The 21,047-nt window shown below is 42.4% G+C and overlaps 4 protein-coding genes across 5 annotated transcripts; 2 read left to right on the top strand and 2 right to left on the bottom strand.

The window, feature by feature from the left end:
- The first annotated feature begins 2,261 nt into the window (after window positions 1-2,261).
- On the top strand, window positions 2,262-4,545 carry LOC133884098 (protein FAR1-RELATED SEQUENCE 5-like). Its single transcript, XM_062323477.1, has 3 exons — window positions 2,262-2,399; window positions 2,721-3,235; window positions 3,468-4,545. Exons 1-3 carry the CDS (start codon window positions 2,262-2,264, stop codon window positions 4,543-4,545), a joined length of 1,731 nt encoding a protein of 576 aa, XP_062179461.1.
- A 4,225-nt stretch (window positions 4,546-8,770) lies between these two features.
- On the bottom strand, window positions 8,771-13,811 carry LOC133884088 (uncharacterized). The gene is made up of 6 exons (XM_062323471.1): window positions 13,740-13,811; window positions 13,117-13,185; window positions 12,058-12,135; window positions 9,615-9,755; window positions 9,391-9,495; window positions 8,771-9,136 (listed from the first exon to the last, which is right to left on the bottom strand). The coding sequence occupies exons 1-6, from the start codon at window positions 13,809-13,811 to the stop codon at window positions 8,771-8,773; spliced, it is 831 nt and encodes a 276-aa protein (XP_062179455.1).
- Window positions 13,714-16,341, top strand: LOC133915242 (uncharacterized). 2 transcript variants are annotated; one of them, XM_062358333.1, is made up of 3 exons: window positions 13,714-13,846; window positions 13,980-14,179; window positions 15,972-16,341. In XM_062358333.1, exons 2-3 carry the CDS (start codon window positions 13,998-14,000, stop codon window positions 16,156-16,158), a joined length of 369 nt encoding a protein of 122 aa, XP_062214317.1. In that variant the 5' UTR covers window positions 13,714-13,846; window positions 13,980-13,997; the 3' UTR covers window positions 16,159-16,341. The 2 variants fall into 2 exon arrangements, with proteins under 2 accessions (XP_062214317.1, XP_062214308.1); XM_062358324.1 differs by having other exon boundaries at window positions 13,715-13,846; window positions 13,971-14,179.
- Window positions 16,342-16,802: 461 nt separating this feature from the next.
- LOC133888676 (SUN domain-containing protein 5-like) lies at window positions 16,803-19,195 on the bottom strand. Its single transcript, XM_062329008.1, is given in 4 exon segments — window positions 16,803-17,246; window positions 17,360-17,445; window positions 17,527-18,790; window positions 18,846-19,195. Coding segments are annotated over 4 exon segments (1,830 nt in total). The 5' UTR covers window positions 19,085-19,195; the 3' UTR covers window positions 16,803-17,005.
- Between the last annotated feature and the right edge of the window lie 1,852 nt (window positions 19,196-21,047).

The following is a 21,047-nucleotide window of genomic DNA, read 5'->3' as shown; positions in this document are numbered from 1 at the left end:
GGAATGTAGAAGGGACTATGGGATGAATTGGCGTGAGTGCATGCACCTCTAGAGAAAGCATGACAAGGCAAAGAGAACAAGCAAGATGGTGCTAAACAAAATATTGCCCCTATGATGCATCAACCATGGAGCTCTTTTGGCCTCAGTGAGGTGATTGTCATCCTCATACACAAACCCAGAATATGATGTGTGATATGCAACTAAGAGAATTGCAGAGTTAGCAACTAATACAGTTAGGTTATATAGGCCTTTGCCATTTGAGTTTAGATAGGATCTGTATGTCCGATTAATATAGTTCTCCAAACATCAAAATCAAGGTACATCTATAAATCGAATAGGATGTGAATTAAATATGTAAATTCAATATAACTAAATATACAGTGGCATCACAAATTTATTGGTTACTATTTGTCTCATTGGAGCCATTTTAAGACTGTTTGGTCCTAGGCCTTCACTAGTCAAGACAAAAATTGACCTTGCTCATATATTTTGGTCCTCACTTGGTTAGAAGCCAAAATTTAGTATTGTCACAAAAATTTGACACGCCCAGTATAAACCGAAGCCGAATCTTGGTTTCCACCCGGGCGAGCACATCAGGGACCTCGATTTTGGCTTAGACACTGGCTATGCTTGTGCTGACATGACAGTATCCAAGCTTTACTACATTAAATATATTTCCTTTTCTATTTCTATTAGGGTGGCTAACGCCTGCACGTGCATCCGTTTGCATGTACGTCCGTACACTCCCTATTAGGAAATAAATCCTGATTAGTAGGCTTCCTAATCAGGCCATGTTCTCAAAGCAGCCCAGTGCACGAATCGGACACGAAAAGCTCCACCGACGTGCTTCGTCTCAGTTCTCGGGCCCACCGCGGTCTCCCACCCCAGCACGCCTTCCCAATCCCCGCACGCCTCCTCCCTGGAGCAAGAGGCGGAGGCGATCTGTAGCTTCCAGGTCGCCATTGCCGCACAGGAAGAAGCAAGAAAATTCTTCCAGATCACCATTGCTCCCCTGGAGCAACAGGTATGCATTTGCACATCTGATTGGCCATCCGATTGCTTTTTTGCAGAAAAAAGAGCCCTTAATGTTGATTAAATGCAGATCTAAACATAAACTTGCTAATAAATGCATAACTCAGAAGAGACAGAAAAATGCCTATATAAGCATATATGTACCAAATTGGATATAGCAAGATGTTGCTAGTTTTGATCCCCTAGTGCTATGCATCATAGATCAACATTAAAATCTGTTTCCCTAACAACACAGCACATTAATACTGTAGATCTGTTTTTCAGATCTGAACATCAAGTCAAATTGTCCCAATTCATATGCATGATAGATTAACATGCAAGTTTTCACAGCACATAAACCTGGGCACAAGTTCAGAAAGCTGCCTCATATATTTCTGACCATATATCTACACATATTCGCATACCTAACCTCAGCTGCGCATAGCACTGTATTTTGAACTACATGAGAAAGCAAATGCACATATCACGTAATATAGTTTTGAAATACCAAAAAGCAAACATAACCGAAATTTGCACGATTTTGCTTGATCCCAAATGAGTAGATTCTTTTTCTTACATAATGCATATACAACAAGCATTGCAGTGACTATTTTGAGTACCTGCATTGCAAATAGAGAAAAATAAGGGTGTGTGAGCAAGTAACTTTGCAATCTACCTACTTAATTGCCAAACATGCTTATCAGTTCATAAAAATATGCTTCTCCAACCCACTTAAGTAGCCTAACTTGATCACCAAATTTGCCTTGACAGTAAGTGCAAGCAGCAGCAAACAAGTTCCAAAAACTTGGAGTATGTTGGTGGTCCATTTTACTTTCTCTAGGGCAGTATCCAGTAGGGGATAGATGAGCAGATAAAAGAAAGAACCTATACTCCACATTTAATAAGCTGAATAATTAATGAAGCAGGCTAAATCTCTTGTGCTTCTTCAGATATTTAATAAGATGAACAAAGTAGATTTGCCTCAGAGATACCACAGGTATGCATTCATAGATCGCGTAGCAATATCTGAGAGTAAGAAAACACATCAGATTTAATTTGGACACTAGAATTACCTTACTGTTGGCTGTTGATTTGCATGAAACACAAAAGTGCTCCCGAAAAAACAAAAAACAATACAGAATTCAATATTTCTGTAGCATCTCGCTCCCACACAAATGCACAAATGTCATTCAATTCTGATTTTTTGTTTCATGTCCGTGCAGGAATCAGAAAAAAAGAAGTGATACAAGATGGATTTGAATGAACTACCCCCTGATGTTGACTTTGATTTCATTTTTGGAGCTAACATAGATACGTCTACAAACAATCCAACCTTTTGCACTCAGGTGGATCCTGTGGAGCAGCAATGTGCTCCGAGCGTTTCAGAGGTTAGAATGCTGCTTGAAGATACACTTATCCTATGCACTTATGCAACTCATTGCATATATGCTTATGCAACTCATTCCATATATGCTTATGTAACATGTGCTTCTACATACTATTACATTTTACTTGTACCTTTTGAAAATATGCTTCTGCAAAGGAGAAAATATGGTTATACAACACAAATTGTGCTTCTTGTTCATTACATATATACTTATGCAACTCATTCCATATATGCTTATGTAATATATGCTTCTACATACTATTACATTTTGCTTGTACCTTTTGAAAATATGCTTCTATATTCTATTAAATTTTGCACTCAGGTGGATCCTGTTGACCAGCGAGATGCTCCTAGCGTTTCACAGGTTAGGTTGTCGCTTGAAGAGACACACTTAGAAGAAATTCAGCAAGTTGTTCATAACACAGAATTGGCTGGTGGTCAATTTGGTACGGAAGGTCTTTTTTCAGAAGCTGTTGAGGCAGAAGTGTGGTCTACACCTCAAGGGCCACACAATGGAATGACATTTAGCACTCTATTAGAAGCAAAAAAGTACTACAATTCATATGCTAAAAGAATTGGCTTCTCAAACAGGACCAACACATCACACAGATCAGCATTTACAAAAGAGGTAGAAAAGGTACAATTTGTTTGCAACAAAGAAGGTAAAGGGAAGAAAAGTAAATCTGAAGAACAAATTGATGAGCTTATATATGATTCTGATGATGATTCTAATTCTGATCAAGAGGGGGGTGCTGAGATGCCAGTAGAAGGAGAAGAAGACAGGAAGCATAACAAAAATAGTGCTGGCATCAAAAGGAAGAGGGAAAAAAATGAAGTGTACACAATGCAAAGCAAGAGTGGTTGTGAAACTCATTGGTGCTAGGTGTCATGTGATTTATTTCATATCTGAGCACAATCATGCACTCATTACCAAGCCTTCACTGACAAAATTTCTTAGGTCACATAAAAAAATTCCTAAAGAAGAGAAAGCCTTTATCTCTTTGTTGCATGGTTGCAACTTAAAAACTGGGCGTGTTATGCAGCTAATGTCTGAATTCTATGGATCTAGGCAACTAGTACCATATGAAGATAAAGATGTGCACAACTTCCGCTCAACACTACGTACAACTGAAAAGTATAAAGATATGCAAGAAACGCTGGAATATTTTGAAGAATTGAAGCAACATGACCCAGATTTTTTTTACAAGTTTAAGTTGGATGATGATTACAGGCTTCAGAACCTATTCTGGATAGATGGTGCAGCAAGGAGGACGTATGAAACATATCATGACTGTGGATCTTTTGATACAACATATATGACAAACATGTATGATATGCCCTTTGCACCCTTCATTGGGATAAACAAACATGGTCAATCATTCCAGCTAGGTTGTGCGTTCCTAAGAGATGAAAAGACACCAAGCTTTGTCTGGCTTTTCCAAACATTCTTGGAAGCAATGAAAGAGAAAGCTCCGTTGAATATTATTACTAATCAAGATGGTGCTATGAGAAGTGCAATTGAACATGTGTTCCCACTTGCAAATCATAAGAACTGTCAATGGCACATAATGAATAAAGCAGCGGGTACTGTAGGTCCTTTACTTAAGGAAGATAAAGAGTTGGAGGACGAATTCAAGGACTGTATAAACTACAGTGTCATGCCAGAAGAGTTTGAGGTAAAGTGGCAAGCTATGATTCAAAAGCATGGCTTGCAGGACAACAAGCATTTTGGGCATTTGAATAGCATCCGACAGAGTTTTGTGCCAGCGTACTATATGCATTGCTTCTTCCCGTTCCTCCAATCCACGCAAAGAAGTGAAGGTTTTAACGCAGTGTTGAAGTTGTATGTCAGCCCAAACTTATCAATGCTGGACTTTATCAAGCAATACCAGAAGATTCAAGATAAGTGTCTTGTTGCTCAAGATGGGCAGGACTTCAGAACCGATGATAAGACTCGAAACACATGGTCAAAGAACCCTATTGAGAAGCATGCCTCAACTGTGTATACGAAGAACATATTCTACAGATTCTCAAAAGAATTTGAAAAGATCGAAGAGTATTTTGTGCAGCATATAGGTGACTACCAGTTCCGGCTTGTGCCAAATGACAAGTTTGTTGATGGCTATGGCACTAGATCATTGATGTGACAGTAATTGAAGAAGAAGAAAGCTACTATTGCGAGTGCAGCAAGTTTGATAGGGATGGCATAATTTGTTGTCACATCATCAAGGTTATGAGTAGATTTGGTGTCAAGAAGCTGCCTGACCGATACATAATGGAAAGGTGGAAGCAACAGGAAATGACTGTTGGTACAAATGCTAATGCAAATCTTCAAGTTGATGTTGGGACTAGTGGTATGCCTTTGCAGAACCAAAAGACAATAAGATTCAGCAATCTTGCCTCCACGCTCACAAAGTTTGGTCACGAGGGATCAAACTCAGAAGATGCTTATGAAATTGTTACAAGGCACATTGGAATGATGCGATCTGAACTTGAAGATCTAAAGAAGAAGAAGAAGAAAAGGACACGGTGTAATGAGATATCAGCTAATACTGCTGCTGGTGCTCTCAATAATCCCAGCACTCCTCATGCTACAAATGCACATATGACTGCACCTTCTGCACCTTTAACTACTGCAACTTCAGTTGCTGCATCCACAACTGCTATGTCTAGTCATACTGGACTTGGGACTATTTGAACAAATCTACAGGATCCTACCATTCCTAGTAATTCAAGAAAAGTAAAGAATCCTCTAAGATCAGTTGTCAAAGGGAGAAAAAAGTCAACAAGGCTATCTAATGGAATGAATGCACAACCAAAGAGGAGGAACCAATGCAGCATTTGTCACTCTGATAAGCACACAGCTCCCAAGTGTCCGAATAAAATAGAAAAAAGAGTTCCAAATGCAGAAATGCAGCTATTCACATAGCAGATTGTAGAGATATATACATCAGAATATTAATTTAATTTAATTATGTAATGAACGATGTGTTGCTTTTATTGAACCAAAGTGATTGATGTAGTATACTTCATATTTGAATATCAGGTTGCTTTTCTGTTTTTTGAAAAAATATGCTGCTACATACTATTACATATTGCTTTTACATTTTGTAAATATGCTTCTACATTTTGCAAGCATATCTGAAAATTACTTTTACTTCAACGAGCATGAAGCTACAAACAACATTCAATCAAAACATGTAGGCAAAATCATGTCACAGGGAAAAGTATTCAAAAACATTTGTGAGTAAAAAGTGCAGATGGATAGACAAAAAGAGAATTGTCATACCACCCTAAAAAGTTACCAAATAATGTTCATAGGGAGTACAAGTTACAGAAATTTTGCTTCTTGTTCATTGCATATATGCTTAGGCAACTCATGAAAATGCTTGCATGTCGAATTGAATGAAATAAAAACTAGGAGATTGTAGCAGGTACCTATTCTATTTTTAGCTTGCGCTTCCAATTCACATTATTTTCAGGGTGGTTGAGCCATTTGTATGTCAGCAACTTACGAATATTTGGCATATATTCTTCCTTGAATGTAGGTAGGACTCGACCGTCCCAATATTCACAATGCATAAGCATATGGAATCCACAATCTTGGCTGGGGAAAAAAAAGCAAATGAATTTGCAATTTGAATAGACAAGAGTAAAATAAAAATAAGATGGAGACATAAGTGATATTATCAACTTGCTCATTAGTCTGCAAAGGGACCTGAATGTCTATTACTTCATAGGTGTCTATTTCCTTCTTTGTGTCTCGGTAGAATATCTTTCAACACTCCTTGATTCGTGATACAAGGGTGGCACAACAACTTGCTAGCTTTTCATCATTTAGAGACCTCATGGAGTCAAGCACCTCAAAACGCTTTGCCCGCAAGTTCAAAACCAAAAGGAAGTAGTGGCCAACTTTTTCATCCAGCCCTTTTAGTGTCCATATTTGAAGGACAGGGAACAAGACCTATATTGTTTTCTCAAAAACATAAGCAACACAGCTTGGTACATACTGCTTGTACTTAATAATAAAAAAGAAAAAATTGAGGCAAGATAGAACAAACCATTTGAAAATGATCCAAATGTTGTATACGTCTGTGGAATGCCCTTTTGACTTCAGCATGGTCTATTTGACCGTCTTGCAGGTAAGTCTAGCAAAAAGAAATACAGAGTAAGTGCAAGCTGCATTATTTCAGAATGATTGAAAAAAATAAAAATGAACACGAGGAGAGAAGGAATGCATGTCATGATATTTTAGGGAAATTGTAAGTTGGGGTTACTACTAAAAAGCAAAGTATGTATGATTCTGACTTATGAAAAATATGTATTGTTAAAAAATGTTTCTGTAGGTACTATAAAGCAAATATGTGAGTAATCACAAAAAATGCTTTGCACTTGGCTTTGTATTGCTGTCAGGGATGCTTTAAAAATGCTTTATGAATATAAGACGCTAAATCAACAGTTTATTGCAAAATTAGAAAATTGTGTGATTCATTTGAAGTTGCTTTTGATAATCAGGAAAAAAGCTTTTAAGTTGACTATGTATTGCTTTCAGAAATACATAAAAATGCTTTCAAATCTGTAACATGTAGGGCAGCTGTCAAACAAGTAACCACAGCCTCTCCTACAGAAACTAAACAGACTTGTTTTTCTTTCTCTCCATGTCTCCAAACAATCCAACATAAACTAACCAATATACAAAATTGAACACAAATTTTGAAGAAAAAATCAGCATAAATGTAGAATGAGTTGGTAAAAAAATGATAAGTAAATTCATGGAAATAGCATGTCAAAGTTATTTTGGACAGGAAAAGTCATTTTGAATACTGAGAAAAGCAAATCAGTACAATTGAATAAGCAATTATTATAAAATTGAAAAGCAAATAGGACTTTGTATAAAAGCAAATCAGTAGTATTGCTAATCTAGTGCAGTAATACTACAGTTTACAGCATCTCCTAATCAATCTATCGATTAGCAAATAGTAGTATTTTTGCAATTTATCAATAGTTTAGCAATACTACTGTAGTTGTAATAGCTTTTTGGGTACTGGTTTTAGCAATACTACTGCAGTAGTATTGCTGCATATCATGAACGAATATTTTTAGGCAAAGCAGGAACTGCAATATTTTCAAGGAGAAAACCAAAAAAAAACTTACAGCAACTCTTAATGGCAGTATTCGTTTTATGTGGTTCCTTCTATTGAAATTATTCAGTGCATAGATTCCAATTTCGGCAACAGTGTTCAGTAGCCTCCCCTTTGGTCTAACAGACTCTGAAAGATGAGCCAAACTAACGAAGTAGGCGAAGTAGTTGATGATAATAAGGCTGCACAAAACAATAAAACTTAAAAAGTATCATGAACTATTTATGCAAAAGTAAAACTGTGTAAATGATTGTAGAAATATGACAGCTATATTGAATATGGTGGATGAAAAATGAAGATGACATACTTTTCTGGGCTGGAACTTTGGCTGGACCTTGTAGACCTTCCGCTGGCTCGGCACACAACATTGTACACCATGCATATCTCCTTACTGCACTTGAAAGTATTCTTACTGCTGTAATCAATATATGGAGACCGCAATGCAGCTGGCACCTTGTACATCCTCTTTGGCTGAAGTTCAAACGTAACTGTACCAGAAATGCTTGCTCCACTAGGAGGCTCATGAACACTTGGTGCTGGGGTTCTATCTTGAAGGTCTTCAATTAGTGACAATTCAATGTTTTTTTCAATGCTTGATACAAATTTGTCATGAAAGTTCATGTTCCTTGAACAAGACTCATCAATTCGAACTTTCCTCTGCCTTTCAGCATCTTGTAAAAGCTTATCTAGCTCCTCAGAAGATAAATCATCTAACCAGCTATGTGTAGCGGAGCCTTGTTCAAGTGGAAGGCCTTTTGCTTCAGGAACTTCCTCAGTACAATCTGCCATGCAACCTTTCTCTATAAAATGAACTGCAGTTTCACCTTGTTGTGAACCACTGTCAATGAACTTCATAATGTTGCAATCGGGGGGCGAGAAATCCCATGAGTTGCTTGTAGCAATGTTTGATGAAGTTCCAGTTGTCTCGGGCAGCTTCAACTTTTGCCACCTGCTCTTTGCAAGTCCTTTACCTTTGTAATCAACTCTCACATCTTCGCTGGTTGCATTTTTATTAGGGATGACAGCTATAGGTTGAGGACAGGCTTCAGCATTATCGTTGATGCTCACTGTGCCCTGATTCCATATCCTTGTGAGGCTTGGCTCCATTTGAACAAGGACAGGTGGAACTTCAATCTGCTCCTTATCAGGCTCAATGTGCCCTGATTCCATAACCTTGCTCCTCCTTGATCTCCGTACAAATGGAACTTCAATCTCTTCATTACCTTCACTATCATCTGGTTCTATCATCATTAGCTGGGTTTCCCTCCTGACCCAATTCTTCATCTTCTACATCTCTGCCTTCATCTGCACCTGAATCCTGCTCCTCCTCATCACTCACATTGTCTTGGCTTGATTCATAATCTTCGTCGTCATATTCTTCTTCCTCTTCATAATCAGAATCCAAAGATGTTTCATCAACATTATCTTTATCTTCTTCGCTGATTTTTGTCCGCTTAGATCTTCTAAGTGTTGTTTCACTTTGATCCATGGGATTGTCTCCTTCAATTATTTCAGAGACCTCTCCTAGGAAGTTTCCCACAAGCTCTGTGATACCTATACAAACTTTGCTGACAGTATGAGATAGCATCCTCTTTTTCTGAAAAAGGAAGAAAGAAAATGTTTCAACAGATTGCACAACTTAAATAAAAAAAGAAGTAAAAACTGAATAATATAAAAAGTAAGATAAGATATGCTTATCTCATTTCAGATTCAGTTCACATTCAATAAAACACACCTATCATTTGTACATAAATTGCTTCTGAAACAAGATAACAAAAAACTGCCACAATACTAGTAGCTACCATGGAAAACTGCCATAATGGAAAGTCTTGAAAACAATAATTTACAAACCTGAGATGAGAGACTTGGTTTGACCTTTGATGCAACAAATCTCTCAATGTCTTCCATCTGTCCGAGTAATGATTCCTGAACAATAGAGTGATCCTCTTGCTTAATCTAAAATATAAATAGTGAACAAGAACAAAAAAATCAGTCCCCTCCCCCCCCCCCCATTGAAATAAAAAAAAGCCTCAAGTTATTGTTAAAATTGATTTGCAGAAAAAAGTCAAACATACTTTTAGTTTCCCGAAGGTGCCGTCTATATTAGTATCAAGTTTGATAACCTTGTCAATCAGTGGCTTCTTCCAAGCTACAACTCTTTGAAGACCACCAGGAATTTGAACATTTGGAACAGCCAATGAGTCAAGGTACAATGCCTACACAGATGAATGAAAAAACATATATTCATTAAACCTGCTCAGTCAACAGCAGGTTTACATTATGCAGAGAATAAATTGGCTTGCTCAAAAAATAAAAAAAATCTATATTCCTATACAATGTTTGCAGACTCAGCATAAAAAAAGAATTACTTGTGATGATTCAAAAAAAATGCTTATGAAAAACATACAATATTGCTTGTGGAGAAAGAATACATGAAAAATAACTATATTGTTATCTTGCTTCTAACAAGGACGTATTGTTACGTATAGTTGCAACCTTGCCAAAAAAAAAGCATATATGTATTTGGTCACTCAATTAAGTATTAAAAAAAACAACATCTGATGAAACAAAAAAATGCTTTTAAAAATACGCAATACTGCTTTTTGATCTAACTCCTAGGGGGCATCATTTAGCGATCCATAGGAAAAATGAATCACTAACTTGCTTAACCATGATCAGTAAGTTGCTTAAAAAATAATCACAACCTTTCTTAATGTTGACAGTGGAAAAGAGACAAATGTTTGCAGCAGTAGCAGCTTGTCCACTGCATCTCTAGGAAAAAGAAAACAACATTGACTTGTTGTTAATAACAGAAAAGGATTAGTTACTAACAACAGAGGTCCTATCCACTCAATTAGACAACAGAAAGAGGACAAGCATACTACTTGTAGCTGTCAATGAACTTAGCAGGGTGCAAATACTAGGCACATGTTAGTGTAGCAAAATGAGCACGTGGAAATCACTCTTGCATAGAAAATGGAAAAAGCGCTCCAGCAAGACCATGCATATCACCATTACTTATTTATTTTAGCAATGTATGTGTGGCTAAATATATGTTTAAAGGAATTAAATGGGAAAATCTATAGTCCGTGAAGGAATTAATTAGTAAAGAAATACACTGAAAAAAACCTCAATACGTTACAGCTGAAAAAGAACCAAAAAATGCTAATTAGTAAAGGATAGTATCTTGCATAGCTTACCACAAGAAAGAAGAGGCAACCCTTGATAGAATTCCTGGTCTGCATTTCATGTACAGAAGTTTTCAATGAATCAACCACAAACTGACACCAATTAAGCTCCTTGACTTTTGATAAATCGCGCAAGGCAGGATAACACTTTGGGCTAATGAACAAACAAGTGGTTAGGCACAAGAATGTGGACACAGTCAACATAAGCCAGGACCTAAGGTAATCCTCATCTGCATTCTTATTGTCTTGAAGTCTTTGCACAATTGTTTTGATCTGAGGTGCCACACCATCATCAATTTGGTATTCCTCATGAATGAAATCGATGGCTTCAACATCGAAGTCATAGATCACCTTATTCCCTCCCCTTTGCAGACCCAAAATCTTGTGAACTGTTTCAGCTGCAACACTCACCCTCCCTCTCCCAGGTATCACAAGTTCACTTGTTTCGGATTGGAAGGTACTTATCACCCACTTTGTTAGATCATGTTTCGCTGCTCGGGTGACATAGTTTTGTACAATTTGACAAGTCTTGCTGGTGAAGCTCTATTTCTGGCACCCTGTATTAAACAAAAGAGAGTAAAAAAAATTAAATCTATGGTTTGGTTACTAAACTGCATAATCAGTGTGCCATGCATAAAACCATATGAGTAAAAAAAACTACATAGTCAGTGTGCATGCGACAAATGATTATGAAAGAACTGCTTCCATATTCATAGAACTTGCTTTCATATTTTCAGAAAAATGCACACTGAACAAGGTATTCAAACCTACTTTTATTAGCTTCATCCCTGCTGCTCACCAAAAAAAGAAAAAAGGTGAGTGATCAACAGGGAGAAAGAAAGCTGCTCTATCCCTAGTAATCAGCTGGCCTACGTTTTTTGGATAACAAAAGCATGCACATATGAGTGCTCATAAGGATATACAAAAAATGTGCTCTATCTCTATTGCATATGCACAAAATGCAAAAGGGCATACACAGATTTATGATGAAAAATAGCCAAAGAAGTGCTGGTTTATGATAAAAATTCCTAGCGAAGAGATTATGTTAATTCTAAAACGATCAACATGGATGCGTATGAGACACTCAAATAAACAATCAAACACCAAAAGAGGATGAAACCCTCAGCAAGTACTGATTTTTTGATCATAAGACACATATGGGACAATAGAGAATAGGATGCACAAATGCAATAATCGATGAACAAAACTGCATCATGGTTTTAAACCAGTTGCTTTTGCATTTGATAAAACTTGCTTATAATATTTACACAAAAATCCTAAAAAAAGGAAAATATCATTAAAAAATCAAAAAAAAGTTAGCTGTACATACCCCATAGTTGCACTTCCCAACATGATTGCTACGCGAAGATGTAACATCCTTTTTCTTCCCATTTATCCTTGTCATTACCTAATAACACAATGACAACACATAAGCTTGTGATTGGCTGCATGCATCTGATCTATCTATCTTTAAAAAAGTATACACACTAAAAACTAAGTAATCCTAGTATCCTGCCATGGTGAAACATTTCCAAAAGCAAGCATTACTCTTTACCACATTGAGGTTACTATGCTGAACTAACTAACTTTTATTAGCCCTATTTCTGAACAAACTATATGTTCAGCCCAACAAAAAAACAAAACAAGAAAAAAATAGATAGCTCCAATGCTCAAAAACTAGCATACATCATATGTCAAATGTTCAATACCTAACAAGTTGATCATAAATTTTGCCCAAGAATAAACTGGCATGAAACCTATTTTTCGATAACTGCAGCAATACTACTGTTTGCACTTGCACAAAAAAAAGTGTACCCATAACACAAAAGCTAATCTATTGATGAACTACAGCAATACTACTGTTTACAGCATCTCCTAATCAATCTATCGATTTTCTTCACAAACTTGCATAACATACAAAACAAAACTAGTAACAGAAAAGTGGGCAAGAAATGGAAATAAACAAAAACAAACAACAAAACTAGCAATGATAGGCATGTTACATACCTCAATACGGTCGCTTGATGAACACAAAAGCTTGCTTAATACAATTAATGGGCACAAGGTATGTCCGTCGTCAGAGCTAAATCAGAAACCTCCATCTATGCCAAAAAAGCACAAACACTCAACGGAAAGACTTGTTAGCCGCGTTCAACACTCAAAAACCACCAAAAAAAAATCTCACATCCGATTTCGAGTGAAGAGAACTAAATTGACAAGAATAACAGTGCGAGATCTCACCTTCCTGTGTGCCCTTCCCCCGCTTCCGATTTCGACTACTCCAACTACATCAAAACACCAAATAACAGACTATTAAAACGATTTGAGGAACGGAAGCAAAATCGCCCAGGAGTGAGAGAGAGCTAGAGAGAGAAATAGAAACACGAACCTGATAGAGGCGCGTGACGAAACGAACCAGCTCGACTTTGTACGCGAAGATCCCCCCGCTTCCAATCCGCTGGAAATCAAAGGCACAAACACTCAAAAACCATCCAAAAAAAATCCCAAATCCGATATCGATTGATGGGCACGAAATCGACTGGAAATCGATCTCACCTTCCTGTGTGACCTTCCCCCGCTTTCGATTCTGACTTCTCGCACTAGATCAAACACTAAAAACCGAAACCATAGACAATCGATTTGAGGGGGGGGGAAGGGAAATCGCCCGCGAGTAAGAGAGAGCCAAAGAGATAAACCTAGAGAGAGAAAGCAGATGACGAAATGTCCCCGGGCACGCCTCCCAATGTTTGAACTGTGCGTATCGATATGTCCGAGCGGGAGCATACGCCTCTCACGAATATGCCGACAACGGATGCCAATCGGATGACAGATGGAGCGTGCGTACGGTCCAGATAGCATCCGCACGGTCGGAAACAAGTGAAACCAATTTGTAATTCGTTTTGAACCGTGCATCCGATCTACGACCGATCTACGATACTCGAGAAACAATCCCTAATCTCTAAACCCAATATTGAAGGGACGATACTACCCTCGAGGCCTCGACCCACCCACCCACCGCCACCGTTTCTCCACCTCCGCACCATCTCGCCCGCCGTCCTCCTCTCCCACTCGATCTCCACCCATCTCGCCTTCCCACCTCTCCCGGGCGGTTCAGCAAGGTAAGCTTCCCATCCTCCCTCCTAAACCCTAACCCCTTCCATCCAGATCCGCAGTGCTCTCCGGTCCACGCGACCAGATCTACTTCCTTTCGATTTGACTCGGCTTTTCCCTTCCTGTGTGGAGGTGCCGTAGGGTTTAGGTCCGGCAGCGATGGCGGCGAGGCTGGCGCAGCTGCGCGCGAAGTCGGCGCAGGTGGCGGAGTTCGCCGCGAAGCACGGGGGAGCCTACTACAAGGAGACCATGGAGAAGAACAAGCAATACGTCGTGCAGCCCCCCACCGTCGAGAAGTGCCAGGAGCTCTCCAAGCAGCTCTTCTACACCCGCCTAGCCAGGTAAATACGCCTGCCTGTCCGTTGTGTTGTTTCGTTCCGATTGGCATTGGGTGCTGTTGTGTGTAGCGTTGCGCGATCTGTTCGTGCGAGTAGTAAGTAGTAATGAGGATTGTTCAGGCTTGTTGTTCCAATGGGTGTAATGCGGTGCGGTTAATGTTTCTCCTGTAATTGTCTACTATCGCAATCACCTAGTTGAACCTGAACGAAGTATGATATGGCCTGCTTATGGTCAGCACCAGCAGCTGGGGCAGCCCGGGTTGACTGTCAGGTACTGTAAGCGGACTAAGGTTGACAGCAGGATAATGCGGTTATCCTCGGTGGTGCAACTGAATTTTTATAGGTAGCATGTCATATTTTTGTGCTTCACTTTGAGGGCCAGTGCTTGCATTCCAGACTTGCAATATGTAATTCTTGGTTTGCCGGCTTGGCCAACATGGTTCTCTGTGGCTTCACTGTTTATGACTTGACACTTAATATATCTTTATTATGTGCCTCCTAACATATAGGGAATGCCATAGATCTCTTATCTATGTGTAATGTCTGCACTGTAGCTTATATGCATGATTGCAGACTTTTTATGCAATGGAATGTTCCATGTTGTCCTTCAATATGATACCTGCCAGTTCCATGGATTCAAGTCTGGTCTAGTGGATTAGGTACAATTTTGAAGTTTTATAGCAAAAGAAACCTAGGCAGCAATGCGATTTATGCTCGATTATCCATGTGTGTAACTATGTGTTCCTTGTAGTTTTTCTGCATTTTGCTTGGACCCATTTTGCATGAAGACATTAGATAGGGCACAATGCATGACTGTTTGGTGGAACCATGAATGTTTGATCATTCAGTATCCTGGTGTAGAGTCCCTTGTGGTGTTGATGTGTCATGGCACAATATGGAAGAATTTGTTGTATCATTCAAGAAATGGATCTTTATAAACATTGCCGTGGCCCAAAATTATGCATGCTTGAAAAAGTTTTGGATTCAACTTTCTCTAAACATGTTGCAGTAAAGACAAGTAGTAACTTGACTGGTTATTGGGAAATTTCATAGTATTTTTGTTTAATTTGGATGCGGGTTTTGACAGGAAAACCCTGTGTATATGTTTATTTCTGGTTTGTAGAAGTTTATGCATATTGTCTTTGGTGTTGAATGTTGACACAAGCTGCTTTGAACAAAGTGTGTAAAGTTGGCTGGTGCAGCATGCAGGTGTATCCATATCCTGAATATGCTCCTTCGCTTACTTTCTGGTATCTCTAGCTAACCTGTATCTTGATTATGAGATCTCTATCAATTCGTTGGTCGTTCTGGGAAATACTATAGCCTAGCCTCTATTTGGTTTGACATATGTGATAGGATTACTGGATGGACACTTGACCCTGCCTTGATTTTGTATTCCTTTTGCATTAGCTAGTCCACAGCATCAAACAAGCGAAAATAACCAATTTAAACATCATCGTCATAGTGGTGATTGTAGTGTTGGGGACCTGCATTTTCTCTGCAATGTTTCAAGTCATGGTAGATAGTTCCAAGTAGCAATCTTATTTATTAATAATCTTATTTTCATAAGGCTATTGAATTTCCATTCTTGGCATTAATAAATTAGTCTGGAAGTGTTTTGAATTTTGAGATTGACTATTAGAAATTCAAATGGCTTGTTTAAAGCATAAGGAGCAGCAGTTAACCCATCATTGTTTGCCACTTGCTCCTGTTAGATGCAAAATGTCTCTGTTATGACTTGTACTACTTAGGAGTTTGCTTTCCATGGTTTATAACCGTAACTGTGTTTGTTCAGTCTACCAGGGCGCTATGAGGCATTCTGGAAGGAGCTTGATGGTGTCAAGCAGGTATGGAAGAACAGGAAGGAGTTCAAGGTTGAGGACCTTGGGATTGCGACATTATTTGGAGTTGAGCTTTATGCATGGTTCTGCGTAGGCGAGATTGTTGGCAGAGGATTCACCTTAACTGGATATAAGGTCTAGATGATTTCCCCTGGTTAAGACCTGCGTTATAATATATTCTTTTAGCTGATGCTTGTCGAAATGGCAATGATTCCTGCCTTTGTTCACAATTTTGTTTCTTAAAAGCTTCTCTAGTGCTGAATGCCAGCAAGACGGGCACATCGTTGCAACATTGCCTCAATAATATGCTCGCTCGATTGTCCATTTTGTGGTGCTCTGTAATTTTGTATCCATTGCATATGTTGCAGTACCCTGCAAGCTGACTCGTTTGTGCCTTATATGCCCTCAAAATGAATCCTTTTATGGAAGTTACTTGAATGAACCATGAGAGTGATAATATAACACCGTTCTTGCTGTCCCAGCACTAGTTTTATCATCTGTGTCGCGCTGGGAGTGCTGCTACTTTTGCGGGTCATTAATAGATTCCCTCCTAGTTACAATTCGTGACGCCGCACTGCTATTTTTTTGGCTATCGATTACTGGCATTAAAGTAAGATGCTGGCAGAAGTATTATTTCAGCATGATTTTATCATCCTTCTGCTAACATGCAAAGTAATATTTTGTTAGAGTAAAAAAAAAAGTAATATTTTGTTTATGGAACATGTATATTGGAAGTTCATCTACAATGATCAGTTCTCATGGAACCTGTGTTCCGATCACCTGCTTTATTTCCAAAGAGTACATTACCCAGTGACCCATCTACTTGAGACACCTAGCGGAATAAATTACCTACCAGGACAGTGCAAAAAGTAACTTCAAGATGGTGCTCCGCATAAATGAAGGGCTGAAGACGGCGACGCGGACGGACTAGGCTGATGACCTGAAGCACGGAGCGACGTGCTAGCAAAGCATAACTCCTAAAAAGTTTCTAGTTGTAGAGCAGGACGATGAGGGTGGTGAAGCTGCTGCTGGTCAGCACGAGCATCCACGCCTTGCTGGTCCTGCACATCCTCTCCTCCGTCTCCTCCTTGCCAGCGAAGAGGAAGAGCACGCGGTCGCACGCCAGCTTGAAGAGAGCCAGGCACGCGAAGAAGAGGCTGATGGACAGCACCGCCAGCTCCTTGTTCTGCAGCGTCTCCTGCGTGCCCCGCATCTCCTCCACGCTCGCCCTGCACCCGTTGACGATCCAACGACAATATTTCAATACCACTCTGCCGTCTCTGCGATCGAATGAACACTCGCGACGCGTGAACAGTCGGCGCAATTTAAGCGGTGCACTTGCCTCATCCCCGCGTTCTCCTTGATCAGGTCGTCCACCTTGCCGGAGACGGTCGATTTCCAGTCCTTGAGCTCGCTCAGGTCCTTGGTCTGAACAGTTCGCAAGCACTAAGCATGGCATGACTAGGTGCTAGAGTTGATGCATGTACACGTGCATTGTGCGCTGCGTACCACGTTGTCCTTCCACTGGACGAGGTCGTGCACGTCGGCCTTCATCTTGTCCAGCGCCATGGCCGTCTGCGAGAGCCCGTTCTGCAGGTCCGGCAGCTTGCCGCCGTACCGCTGGTTGAGCTCCCTGGTGTATTCCTCCAGCGTCGACAGGCCCAACTCCAGCGACCGCATCTTCTGCATCAGGATCTTCAGCACGCCGTCGCCGTGGGTCCGGCCCGTCGACGCCACTGCCGCGACCTGCGGTGGCTTCGCCTCCTTGGCCTGTGTCGGTGGCTTCGCTTCGCCGGCGCCCCCCCTGGAGCCGTTGTTCTTGGCGTCTCCGGCGGTGCTATCGTTCCGCCCGGCGCTGCCGTCCATCTTGGCGTGGACCTCGCGCCCCTGCTGAGCGGTGGTGTCGTTACGGCCGACGTCCCCGTTGGCGGCGTTGACGGTGCGGTCCTTGGAGGCGTCGGCTTCGGGGCCGGCGCCGGCGATGAAGTCCTGGAGCATCCGTTCGACGGCGTCGACGCCGTAAACCTCGAGGTAGCTGAGGATGCAGTAGAAGCCTGAGCCGTAGTGGCTGACGAGGCGCAGGCGGAGGTAGCGCGTCCACTTGGGCTCCTGCAGCACGAAGCGCTGCGCGTGCTTGGCGTTCTCAGCGGTGAACCGGCCCAGCAGCTCCCACGCCTCCGTTGGGTAGCTCGGACTGCCGTACACCTCGAAGTCCTTGAAGTTTGAGGAGTAGTGCTCCAGGTTGGCGAGCGCGATGGTGTCGGCGAGCGTCTCCTCCGAGAGCTCGACGACGACGAACTTGTCGTCAGCGGAGCACGGATTGCGCAGGTACTTGTCCTTGTCGCCGCCGAGGATGTTAGACGCGCCCTTGGCCTCCTTGTTGTGCGCGAGCACCTTGGCGCCCTTGGACTCCGCAGCGTAGTTGTATTCGACGCCGCTGGGCTCGAGCCGGTGCGCGGCGCCGTCGGCGGGTCGGCCGGTGTCGTTGTCCGCCTTGCCCTGCATGATCCGGCTCCGGAACTCGTCGAGGCCCACGAAGGCCGCCTCGGCCGACGACGCGTTGGATGGCGGCAGCCCCGGTGGGGACACGGACGCTTCTTGGCGTGGCGAGTAGGAGGTCTGGCACGTTGGGGAGGACACGTTATGGTACGGCAACACGTAGGCCTCCAGCGGTATCACCTTGCAGTAGCTGTCGCGCTTGCCGTGATCCTCGTAGAAGTCTGTGTCCATCCATCAATCGATCGATCGATCAGAAAATTTGCAAATTAAATTTTATGCGTAAACCAGAAGATATCGATCGTTCGGTCGATCAACAAGGATGTCCAGGCATGCAGCTAAAGATGGATGTTGAACCTGAAGGGTCGTCGGTCTGGCTGTGGAGGAACTGGGAGCGGAGGAGGAAGAGGAGGCACCAGACGGAGAAGACGACGGAGACCGACACCTCGCGGAGGCCACCATCCATGGACACCGCATCGGTCGCGCCGCCGCCGGACCCCTTGCCGCCGTGATGATCCCCTGGCCCACCGCCTCTTCCGCCGCCTCCTCCTTCTCTCCTCTTCCTGCTCATGCATACACCACCTACCTACTTCCAACGCGGGCGTGGCAAGCCAATCACGTTACTTAGGAGGACGCCGGCTGTTCGCCCCAGCCCCAGCAGCAACACCCACACGCCGGTGACCTGTAGGTTCCCGCGCGAAATCCCAGTGCGCAAGTGCAATGGCCCAGTGGATCGAACCCAGAGAGACGCGCGCAGGGGTGGGAGACGAGAGAAAGGCAGGGGCGGGCGGAGAGAGGGGAAGGAAGGAGGAGCGAGCAAGTGACGGAGCGGCAAGTTCGGCGGAGGACATGGCGATGTGCATGTGAAGCGAGCGAGCGCCACGCAACCGCCGGTGGTGGACAGGAGTACGGGTGGAACCGAGGAAAAGAGGCGAGACGACGGCTTCGGTCGATACGCAGGCTTGGCTTGCGCACCGGCCCGTGCGCACCTAGGCCGAGCAGGGGAGATGACCGTGCGTCCGTTTGTCACTCGGCACCCACGCTTCCATCCTCCATTCGCTATGCATCGCGACGGGAACATACTCACGGAAGTTTCAACACCTGTCCTATTCTTGCCGGATTCACATGCACTCCCCATCGTATGGGCCCCACACAGCCTTCTCTCTTTCAGGGTCCAGCTTCCAACAACCTACATGTTTATTTTCTCTCCTCTCCTTTTCTCTGCCCCTAAATCGAGCACACGATCCTCCCTCTGCTCTCACATATGTTTCTACACTCCTAAATCGAGCTTGCTGGCCTTCTCTCTTTGCCCTCACCTCTAAGTGAGGCTCAAGTCAATCAGGTCGCACACGTTTGAAGGGCTCCTCCGTGACGAGTTGCCTAGGTTGCACATGCTGAACGAGCTCCTCCACGCCAAGTCAGCCTGTAGCTAAACCGTGTGTGCCATGGTGTACGACAAGTTCATGCTGTGGACACCGAGCATGTCGTGAAGGCCTACGCGGTGAGCGTGGGGCTACCACATGAAGTTGACCTTGTAGGGGCAGGGTGCCAACGGGGCTGCCCAGCCTGTGAAAGGGGTTGGAGCGGGCTAACAGATCTAGGCATCAACGACTCCGTGTGTCTCGATCTCATGTTGCAGCAATGCCCGAATTATGTAGATTTTTGCTATTTCAGATTGTGTCATTTACTTGCAAGTATGGAGAGATGGAATTGTCAGGGCGCGAGGTGTGTAACACCCTAATTTTTCAACTTTTGGAAATAGTAAATAAATTTGTTTGTTAGATTAGAGGTGTTAATTTTAGTTCTTAAAAACCCTAGATAAAAAAGCATAGTTTCTAAATTTAATAATTGAATTAGGTTATATTTATTTTATTTGTTGCATTTATGTTGGAGTAGATGCATTAAGGTTTTATTGTGCGGAAATTAGCTTTTGAAAAACTCTGCGGAGCACTGATTAGATTTTTTGAAAAGTCGGAAATCGATTTCATAAAGAAAAATCAATTTTTCCTTCTCAGACCTTCTTCTTTTTCTTTCCCTTTTTCTTTCAGCTCCTTTCCTCTTTTTCTCCTGAGCTAAGCCTGTCTCCCCTCCTTTTCCCCGCCTCCCGCTTGGGCCATGTGTGCTAGCCTAGTTGCCACCCTCCGACCTCATCTCCATGCGCGCTCGCCCTCTCCCACCATGTGTTGCCGATAGGTGGGGCCCGTCCCCTAGCTCTGTATCCGACCCGGACTCCGGCTGAGTCTGGCTCAAGGTCGACGCACCGCCACGCGAAGTCTCGACCGAGCCCGAGTGCTGTAGCCCTAGCGTGACCCCAGGACAAATCGCTTATATATAGGATCACCACCCCCTTGTTTTTCGCATATGCTCGAAACCCTAGTGTCGCCGTCGTCATTGTCGTTGCGTCCGAGTTTCAATGCCCGCCACTCTCGTTGTCTCCCCACTGAAGCTAAGACCGGATCCGGGACAGCATGCTCGTGAGGAGCCAATCCCGCCGCTTCTTATCACTGCCAACCTGTCTCGCCGCCTTCTTGAAG

This window comes from Phragmites australis, chromosome 1, assembly GCF_958298935.1.
Source record: "Phragmites australis chromosome 1, lpPhrAust1.1, whole genome shotgun sequence".
NCBI classification, from domain to species: domain Eukaryota; kingdom Viridiplantae; phylum Streptophyta; class Magnoliopsida; order Poales; family Poaceae; genus Phragmites; species Phragmites australis.
Note: the sequence above shows the minus strand (reverse complement) of the source record. Positions and strands in the feature narration are given on the sequence as shown.